The sequence below is a fragment of the Electrona antarctica genome, assembly GCF_951216825.1.
Source record: "Electrona antarctica genome assembly, chromosome: 3".
NCBI lineage: Eukaryota > Metazoa > Chordata > Actinopteri > Myctophiformes > Myctophidae > Electrona > Electrona antarctica.
In genome coordinates this window covers 5268790-5279845 of record NC_136808.1, presented here as the reverse complement: position 1 = coordinate 5279845, position 11056 = coordinate 5268790, and the positions used below count along the sequence as shown (strand labels likewise).

Sequence of the window (11056 nt, the reverse complement as noted above, 5' to 3'; positions counted from 1 at the left end):
AAAAATGTGTTTTGCAAAAATCCACCTGTTGGTGGCGCTATAACAGGCCAATGTGAAAATGGTGGGATAGCCTAGTAGGAAAGTCTGTGAAAGATTTCACGTAAATTGCACGCTGCGTTCATGATTTGAGGCTTTTTGTTTCAAAAGGGCCAATCCTGCAAAACTTTGAATGTTATAGCCAATTAGGATGGAATAATGGAATATGAAATATCGGACAGATCCATCTTGAACACATGACTATAGAGATAGTGTGTAACGATTTTCAGGATTTTTGGACAGAATCTGGAGGAGTAAAATCAAAATGTGTTTTTGAAAAGTGGGCCTCCTGGTGGCGCTATAACAGGCCATTCATCGTTGGCATCCAGGGAGTATGTGCATGTGGCATCGACTGGATTAACGGTGCCAGAGATTAGCTGTTCACAGACGGGCGGGCGGACGGACAGACGGAGTGCAAAACATACTCTCTCCCCATGCCTTCAGCCTGGTGGAGAAAATAATATACAGTGAAATACTGATCTGCAACACTTACAGACTGACACAGAGCGGCCTTTTATACACCCCACCCTCAGGTGCTACCATCCACACAGGGTTGCTCTGTGGATGGTACAGAACCCCCTCAATACAGAACCCAACAACAATGAATGGTAAATGGTGCATTTATATAGCGCCTTTATCCAAGGCGCTTTACATAGATTGTGCATTACATTCACCCATTCACACGCACATTCATACACCGATGGCGGCGGAAACCATGCAAGGCACCAACCAGCACATCAGGAGCAATTAGGGGTTCAGAGTCTTGCTCAGGGACACTTTGACACTAACTCTGGGGGAGCCCGGGTTTGGACTGGCAGCCTTGCGGTTACCATCCAGCCACTCTACCTCTGATCCACCGCCGCCCCGGTGGATCAGAGGTATACAATGTTTTACTGTGTATCCCCTGACATAATTGCACGCACTGTATACTGTATCTGCTTCCAAAGTCCTATAACATGATATATGGAGATTAACAGGACCCTCTGTTAAGTTCTAAGTCTATTCATAATAATAATGTCTGAGTGGGAATTCAACAGTAAACTGGGAAGTGCTTTCCTTGTCTATAATTCTTATAAAATACTTTAAGAATTCAACAACACTCACTTTCCAACTATAATTGTGAGTTCAGCACATCTTATTTTCTACATTTACAGTATATGGCAGCCATGCAGCTTGTGTTCGGAGTGCTTTACAGTCAATCTTTTTTTTTCACTTATTTTTTAGTGATGAAAAGACAAGGACTTTACAGTCAATCTTAAAACGTTTAGGTATGACAGGAGTTCTGACTTAAGAGCAGTCCCCTGACATCTCTGGTTTAATAAAATATCCCCTCTATCCTCTTCTTCCTCCTTATAATATAATGATAATAATAATAACTTACTTTAATCGTGAGTTCAGCACATCTTATGTTCTACATTTACAGTATATGGCAGCCATTTAGTTTGTGTTCAGAGTGCTTTACAGTCACTATTACAAAATGTATGTTTTTCACTATGATATATTTGGGTTAATAAAACATCTCCTCTCCTCTCCTCCTACAGCTATGGCCTCTGCCAGCACCAGTGCAATGTCAGAGGACAATTTTCTCTGCTCCATCTGTCTGGATCTCTTCAGTCAGCCTGTAACTACTCCGTGTGGACACAGCTTCTGCAAAGCCTGCATCACAAAGTACTGGGACAGCAATTACGTCTGCAACTGTCCCATGTGTAAAAAAACTTTTGACCCGAGACCAGATCTTGGTGTCAACAAGATAATCTCTGAGATGGCCGCTTATTTCAAGAAGTCTAAACTAGATGTTCCCATTCCCATCCCAGAGGAGGTGTCCTGTGATTTCTGCTCTGACACCAAGATTAAAGCCGTGAAGAGCTGCCTGTCATGTGTGGCCTCTTATTGTGAGACGCATCTGGAGCCTCATCATAAAGTTGCATCATTGAAGACGCACAAGCGTGTAAAGCTGTGTAAAGTACACGGCAGGATGCTGGAGATCTTCTGTAGAAGAGACAAAAAGTGCATTTGCGTCACATGTTTGAAGACAGATCATAAAGATCACGACACGGTCCCGATAGAGGTAGAGTATGAACAGAAGCGACCGCACAATAGCCCCTTTCAGTGGGAACAGTCTAAATTGACTTCAAACCCAGCTGCTTAACCGTACAGACTATAGTTGAAAATAGACTTAAATTTTGGTTCATTCATTAGAAAATACACGACACATCTAACCTCGCTCTTTCCTGGTCAGCCTGCATGATCATCAACTCTTTTTGTTGTTCAAAAGTTAAACCTGTCCCTGACATCATTACTGTAGGCACCGCCGATGCAGCGTTCAACGGAGGAGACACCTTCTCTGGCTCTGCAAACTCCTTCTCTTCAAACAAATGGTGCCTCAACACCCCTTGTACGGATTCCTTTGTCTTGTCATTTGAATCAAGTTTAATTTTATAATGGTCTGCTATTTTCATTAGTTGGTCTTTGGTGCATTGCATTAACAGCTCTTCAGAAGGACAAGCCACAAATGCCTCTAGCGTAACCATCCTGGCTATGTGCGCTCAGACAGTCCCCCAGCTGGTTAAAACACAAAACAAATTACAAGTGCCCCTCTAGACTATTTAATCCCCAAGCTAACTCCACCCGTCTTCATGCCGGTTTGCGGAAGGTATTTATGCACTGAAGGCCACCGCAAAGGCCTAGCTGATACCGAGAGGCAGGGAGGGCAACCAGAAACTGGCGACCCGCATGCACCTCTCAGCTGTGCCCCCGAGACGACCGTGCGTACGCACAGCCGCTACAGCCGCACCTTGCACCTAAACCACCCCCCGGTCTAGACCCAGCGAGCTATTTTCTATCCCCAGAAGCTAAACGCACCTAACAGGGACACTCATAACCATACAAAAGACAAAACCAGCCCGGCAAACTTCTCCCCACTAGCACAAAACTTAATCAAATTCTAATTGCAAAATAACCAAATGTCTTTAACAAATTCAAATAATCAAACAAATCAACTGCATCTCCCAAAGTCCGAGCACACAAGCGTGTACGCTGAAGTAAACATCGCTTTGTACTCACCGGACTGTAGTGTTGACCACATGGACAAGGAAACCCCCGGAATGGTTCCCAAATGATTTCACTCAATTCACAAAACCACGGTGCAGACGAGCCATTAATCAAGGCTAATTTGCCAATTGACTACCGCAGCGCATTACAAAAGAGGCAGAAGGGCGAGTCACTTGACTCTCCAAACTTACTGCACAACTATTCAAAATTCAAGCGGACAGAGCCCCCATTTTGTTATGTACCTGGCCTAGGGGGTGCCAAGATACACAACAAAAAACCGGGGAGACGCAGTTTACCAAAGAAAATAGAATTTATTAATTAAACCAGTAATCAAAGTAATAGGTAATCAAACGATAAATCAGGAATAAACAGATGAAGTGTGGAGGTCAGTATTCAGTGGTGTAGTGCGTGTATGCATGAGTGAAATGTATGTGGGTGCGTGTTGTATGTATTAACAGAAATGTTGAAAAGTGTGCATGGTGGAGAAGGTGCAGGAGGCAAATGAAAGAACAGAACTCTGGAAGGACTGGGGAAGCAGGCATTTATAGGGCGTCGACACCCGGGCCCAGGTGCGAGCCACTTAGGCTGATCATCATGAGTGCTCAGCCTCTGCTCCCCAATCCTATTGGATAAAAAGAACAGAGGTTACTATAGGGTAAACCCAACATATACCAAAACCAGACAACCTAAGAGTAATATATATACACACATCATAATATAGGGAACCGTCACACAACAAAGGCAAGCCTTCGTTTCATTGGCTGTCCGGCTGTGCCAACTATCCACGACCGGCCTTCATCTGTAGCCCTTGACTCTCAGCACTGAAGAGTAATGCATTGCGGTCCACATGTCTTCAATACAAACGATAGGAAGCCACTGGGTCGCAAAATGTGTGCGATCAATGTTATTCACACCACAAACCACTTGGGGGCAGCATAAACATCACAACACAGTTTGACATATAGTTTAACACACAGTTTTTGATTGATTGATTGAAAAATGTATTAACAGTTTGCAGAATTACAGTACATTTCTAGCACAAACTCAATACAAAGGCTGTTAACTGTGAGTGGACGACCCAATTAAGCATTACACTTGTTTCCAATAGGGTCCACCATGTTCAAATCATCAAAAACATTTAGAGACGTACAAATAGACACTTCTATATAGACAAAGGACAGAACAGTCACCATAGACGCTAGAAAAACATGAATGATGAGCCACATGGAGCCAGGTAAAGATAATAATTCATTTTCATAATGGAACAACAAGAAAACTGTAGCCTCAATCTACATGAAATTAGCCATGTTTGGCAATGCCATGTTTATTTTTAATTTTTAAAAGCCTTCCATTGAATGTGATGATACCTATAGTGCATGTTTTCTTGATATTTTTATAGCGCCCTCTCTAGGACAAAAGTCACCAGCCGCCACTTCTAGTTATTATTGTCTCCACCAGGCCGAAGGCATGGGGAGAGAGTATGTTTTTGTAGAGTATGTTTTGCACTCCGTCCGTCCGTCCGTCCGTTTGTCCGTCCGTGTGTCCGTCCGTCCGTGTGTCCGTCTGTGATCAGCTAATCTCCGGCACCGTTAACCCGGTCGATGCCAAATTTTGCACACACACTCCCTGGATGCCAACGATGAACCTCTGCCCAAAAATTTCCAGAACGGCCTGTTAGAGCGCCACCAGGAGGCCGCTTTGTGCAAAACAAGTTTTTGGACAGTACACCTACAGATTTTGTCCAAACATCACGCAAATTGGTACACAGTCTCTCTAGAGCCATTCAACGAAACGGGTCTTTCAGATTTCTCAGACTCCATCCTGATTGGCTAAGATTGGCTTCCAAAGCAAGCAGGAGTGCAAATCATGAACACATCGTGTGATTTCCGTGAAATTGTGCACACACATTCCCACTAGGCCGAGGAAGAAATGCCACATGAACATTTTCAACTCAGCCTCATGGTGGCGCTATAACTGGCAAAAAAGTGTTTTTACCTCTAACTGCACGGATCTGTGGATTACTTTGTATGCCAACTCCCTAGAGGCCAAGGAAAAACCTTTGCCTGGAATTTTTCACATCTGCTCTTTATAGCGCCACCAGGAGGCCGACATATGTAAAACACATTTTCTAATATTACTCCTTCCGATTTTATCCAAATTTCACGCAAATCGGTACACATGCTCTCCATAGTCATGTGATCAAGACGGGTTTGTTTGATTTCTCATAATCCACCCTCATTGGCTACGATTGGCTTCTAAACTTAGTAGTAGCCCGCTTTGTACCCATTTTGTACAAATCGCCGATTGTCCGATTGTGGTGAAACTGCATGCATATTCCCACTAGGCTTTGGAAGAAATGCCACTTGACAGTTTTCAAATCAGCCTCATGGTGGCGCTACAACAGGCCAAGCCACGTCACACGCACGCATGTACGCACGCGCACACACACGTTTATATTGCTCCTAAACATTTTGCCAAACATCACACTCACACTCCTATCCTCCTGGTGGAGACCTGTGCCCAGAAGGGCACTTTTCCTAGTTATTATTATTTTGTGCAAAAGACTTGTAGAATGCCATAATTCCTTGTGCTTATGTCACTAAAGGGCCAGTTCATTATTGTTATGGAGGGGAGAATGACTTGTGTAACGGCATGCGACTGGAGGACAGAGCTCTATAATGCTATTTTAATGATTAATCATGTATTTATTTAAAAAAATAAACATGACCAGCAATAAAGCACAGATAGATTTATATGTGATGGCACAATGTATGGATTTTTGTACATTTTTAATAGTCATATCTTGTTTATGTCCCAAGTTTACAAAATGGGGGGTGTCTAATAGAAAGCAAAATAAGTTCTGATATGAAGATAAAATGCGTGATTTTAACACTATTAAAGGGAACATTTAAATTGATGATAAAAAACGTTTAAAAATATATTTTGGTGACTCAATCGATGAAATACACCTGAAAAGGTCAGAGGGACCACACATATCGTACGGGTTCCGTGGAATGACTCATAAATTATTTTTATAAATCACCATAGTAAAGGTATTTTATGCTTGGCCACATGCCCAAACATATACATGTTGCATATAGGCTGACTGGGGAAAAGACAGATGGTGAAATTGGCCTGTCAGCCTGGCTGTACTAGTGTGTAATACTGTGTATGAAGAGGTTTATTGGAGTCCTGTATTGGACTGGAAACAAAAGTGGATTTGATCTAAAGACCAAATCTGTCCAAAACTGGCACAGTAGCACAAATAATTCACTTCTCAAAATGCTCCTCACCACACTTCACACTGCACTACACAACATGTCTCCCCCTACCTCTGACCTCCTACCAGCCACTTATCCTCATCCCGCCGTTACCTCAGGTCCATGCAGTGATGCCGGCCTACTCGGGGTCCCCAAGACCATGCGCTGAACCTGGGGTGACAGGGCCTTCTCTGTGGCTGCCCCCTCCCTCTGGAATGCACTCCCCAAATGCATCAGAGATGCTCACCCCCTCCCTGCCTTCAAAACTGCCCTGATCAAGGACAAATAAAGTTAAGCTCTCTTTTACTTTGGGTAAAAAAAATGCTATATAAATCCCAGGTATTATTATTATTATTATTAAGCCCTCCCAGTGGCCTTAATTGACTCTCATCAGGGGCCCTTTAGTTGGGAACTGGACAGAGAGACCATGCATCAATCGACAATTTACTAAAAATGAAATGTTGAATCAATGCATACCGGTATATGTGGGCCCCTCCTCTGTATTTAGGCTACAGCAGTGGTTATACAAATATGCACAAATACATACTTTAGGTTACAGACTGTAAATCCCCCAAAAGTGCTTGACCCACACACATACAACCCAGACTACACACTCTTTCTTTCTTTCTTTCTTTCTTTGCTTGTATGTGTTTATTTATTTAACATCATCCACACGCATGGACGCACGCACGCACGCACGCACGCACGCACACACACACTGGCTTGGACCGCACCTGTGACCAATGCGCTGATTAGTGATGAAAGCACTAAGCAGCTGCAGCTGTGCGATTTGTACGTTGGTTTGTCTCTGTCCTACTCCTGCTGCCTCCCGCTTCGAAATCATTGAGGTAAGGAATTAAAATCAAACGATTTAATACCCGAAACTTTTATCAAAGTTACCGTAGTCGTTTATGAGGATTATTCTGCGCTGCCCTCCTCCTGCCCTCTTAGCATTGGGGCTATGGACCATAGCTAGGGCTACCCATTCCTCATCTGTTTTTCCGATCATTCTTGATGCTAATTTCGACCGTTTGAAAAATAATTGCATCTCATAGTTTATAGGCAAATGAATGTGAATTAATATGGCGTGTTAACGTAGCCTACTGTATAAGTATTAGTAATAGATTATTATTAGTATAATTTGTATTATTAGGTAAAAGGTTCTGACAGACACACGCATGCAAGAATACACGCACACACACACACACACACACACACACACACACACACACACACACACACGCACAGAAACACACACACGCACAGAAACAAACAAACAAGCGTGCGCATGCACACATACACACACTTTTGTCTTGGCCAGGAGAGTGGATTCGAAGCCCGAGTAGGCTACTATATGAAATATACAGATTAATAATGCAATGTGTTACTGTCTTTACACCTTATCAACGAATGGAAAGCCAGTAAACACAAAATAATGGAATTCAACAGTAAACTGGGAAGTGCTTTCCTTGTCTATAATTCTTATAAAATACTTTAAGAATTCAACAACACTCACTTTCCAACTATAATTGTGAGTTCAGCACATCTTATTTTCTACCTTTACAGTATATGGCAGCCATGCAGCTTGTGTTCGGAGTGCTTTACAGTCAATCTTTTTTTTTCACTTAAGACAAGGACTTTACAGTCAATCTTAAAACGTTTAGGTATGACAGGAGTTCTGACTTAAGAGCAGTCCCCTGACATCTCTGGTTTAATAAAATATCCCCTCTATCCTCTTCTTCCTCCTTATAATATAATGATAATAATAATAATAACTTACTTTAATCGTGAGTTCAGCACATCTTATGTTCTACATTTACAGTATATGGCAGCCATTTAGTTTGTGTTCAGAGTGCTTTACAGTCACTATTACAAAATGTATGTTTTTCACTATGATATATTTGGGTTAATAAAACATCTCCTCTCCTCTCCTCCTACAGCTATGGCCTCTGCCAGCACCAGTGCAATGTCAGAGGACAATTTTCTCTGCTCCATCTGTCTGGATCTCTTCAGTCAGCCTCTAACTACTCCGTGTGGACACAGCTTCTGCAAAGCCTGCATCACAAAGTACTGGGACAGCAATTACGTCTGCAACTGTCCCATGTGTAAAAAAACTTTTGACCCGAGACCAGATCTTGGTGTCAACAAGATAATCTCTGAGATGGCCGCTTATTTCAAGAAGTCTAAACTAGATGTTCCCATTCCCATCCCAGAGGAGGTGTCCTGTGATTTCTGCTCTGACACCAAGATTAAAGCCGTGAAGAGCTGCCTGTCATGTGTGGCCTCTTATTGTGAGACGCATCTGGAGCCTCATCATAAAGTTGCATCATTGAAGACGCACAAGCGTGTAAAGCTGTGTAAAGTACACGGCAGGATGCTGGAGATCTTCTGTAGAAGAGACAAAAAGTGCATTTGCGTCACATGTTTGAAGACAGATCATAAAGATCACGACACGGTCCCGATAGAGGTAGAGTATGAACAGAAGCGACCGCAGTGTGACGAGAAAAAGGCTGAGCTAGAGAAGATGATCCGGGAGCGACAGGAAAAGATTCAGCAGTTCAGAGTCACAGTAGAGAAGAACAATATAATGGCAGAGAATGAAAAAGCGGACACCGTTCAGGTCTGCGCCGCTCTGGTGTCTTCCATTAAGAGAACAGAGGCCGAGCTCATCGAGGTGATAGAGTTGAAGTCCCGATCGGCAACGCGCGAGGCCGAGGGCCTCATCAGAAAGCTGGAGGAAGAGGTCACTGAGCTCCAGAGGAAAAGCACTGAGCTGGAGCAGCTCTCGCACACTGAGGACCACCTCCACCTTCTGCAGAGCTTCCCGTCTCGCTACAGAGTAGCACACCTGAGCACGTTGAGTCAGGTTAAGCTGTCCTGTGAGGTGAGTGTGAAGAATATACGCACAGCTATCGCTCAGCTGCAGGAGACACTGGATGGAGAAATGGAGAAGCTCCCCGAAGTCATGCTGAAGAAGATCCAGCAGCAGTATGCAGTAGATGTGACTCTGGACCCTGACACAGCTCACCCCAACCTCATCCTGTCTTTGGACGGGAAGCAAGTGAAATATGGAAACGTGAAGAAGATTCTTCCTGACAAGACAGAGAGATTTGAAACAGTTCTCTGTGTGCTGGGAAAAGAGGGCTTTTCTTCGGGGAAAGTTTATTATGAGGTTCAGCTTAAAGGGCAGACTGCGTGGACCATCGGGGTGGTTCCTCAGGACATCAGCCGAAAAAATAGTCGTCTGTCTGCGTTTTCAATGGCCAGGTTGTTGCAGGTGGTTAATGGAGGAAACTACTCAGCGAAGAATACTTCGATTTTGACACCCCACTCTGTCAAAATCGATGTCCAGAAGATTGGTGTGTTTTTGGATTATGAGGAACAGCAGGTCTCCTTTTATGATGTTGCAACCAGGGCTCTTCTCTACTGCAAAGATTTGATATATGATAAGAGAATCTTTTTCCCATTTTTCTCACCGCTCATTCCTGATGGTGATGAGAAAGCTTCTCCTCTGATCATCTCTCCTGTTAAGCAAAAATGAAAACACTTTTTGTATCACTGTCATGCTTTTGAGTGTCCTAGAAGGGAGTGGATTATTGTGAGCTTCTTTTGTGTTGATTTTTACACAAAGACATATTATGATATTATATATAATATTCAATAGAGTTAACTAAATATTACTCAGACAACTGTGGTTGAAGCACTGTAATAGATTGATGCAATATTTATTTTTAATGTGATTAATAAAGACTCATTTTGTTAAAATGACTTCTTTGTGGTGTGAAGTGTTATTCACGTTCAGTTTTGTGAATTTTGAGGTGCTGTACTGGTTGAACAGTGAAAATAGACGCTCTACAAGCTCCAGGTGAGACGTGAGCTTGTAGATTGTATTTTCGCTATTTTACAATCTTCAGGAACTGTGTTGGACATGGAAGGTTTACACCCGACAGCAACATTTGGAAGTTACTTTATAAATAACTTTGATTTTAAACACTCGAATGTCCAAACATTATGCAAAACGGTCCATATTGGGCCCTATCTTTTATCAGCCAGTATTGTACCCAACATTCACATACAGTATACATGCTTCAAACTAATTTAGCATTCTGAAACACAGCTTTTAATTTAACAGCGTTTTTCTTTCAGTGAATTGATGGAAGTCCTAATCAGTCCTCCTTAACACGTAGATTCCAACCAATGTTATTGTCAAATTTGCTTGGCTTCATTTCCACACACGTGTATACTCTTTCCAGTGTGATACGTTAAACTGAAAACACGGAACGCATTTTGATCTTTCACTGTTCCCATTTGGTTTATTTCAACTGAACACACCAGTTGAGTATACAGTAAATGTTTATATATGTGTATATGAGGGATTATCAAATCCTTCAAGTTATCTGATTTTGACAGAATAGAAGGGCTTCTCTAACTGTAGTTGCGGTAATGAGGAAATTATGAATGAGACAAATGTGTTCACAATGAACAATTAGTCTGTCAATGTCTTGACGATGTTCAGGCTTGACACCAGTCCTGCTACCTCTACAGGTACTCATGGTTATCTTTCTTCAGCTCCTCTAGGGCAGTAAATCTCAAACTTGGGTCCCTTGGGCCCCCCTAAACCACCTGACCATGAGATGAAACGAGGGATTGTATGTGTCACTCATGCTGTGTTCAAAGCAACAAGCAGTAAGTGACGTGTCAACATTACG

The 11056-nt window shown here is 42.7% G+C and overlaps 1 protein-coding gene across 1 annotated transcript; it reads left to right on the top strand.

The window, feature by feature from the left end:
- Window positions 1–1581: 1581 nt before the first annotated feature.
- Window positions 1582–10115, top strand: LOC306920629 (E3 ubiquitin-protein ligase TRIM39-like). Its single transcript, XM_079497438.1, has 2 exons — window positions 1582–2135; window positions 8288–10115. The coding sequence occupies exons 1-2, from the start codon at window positions 1604–1606 to the stop codon at window positions 9886–9888; spliced, it is 2133 nt and encodes a 710-aa protein (XP_079353564.1). The 5' UTR covers window positions 1582–1603; the 3' UTR covers window positions 9889–10115.
- The last annotated feature ends 941 nt before the right edge of the window (window positions 10116–11056 follow it).

What these genes read in the sequence shown, in the direction of transcription:
- LOC306920629 (XM_079497438.1), top strand. Translation starts at nt 1,604, where the DNA reads ATGTCAGAGGACAATTTTCTCTGCTCCATCTGTCTGGATCTCTTCAGT. An exon ending in ACAGAAGCGACCGCACAATA is followed by an intron (nt 2,136 to 8,287) that starts GCCCCTTTCAGT and finishes CTCCTCCTACAG; the next exon opens with CTATGGCCTCTGCCAGCACC.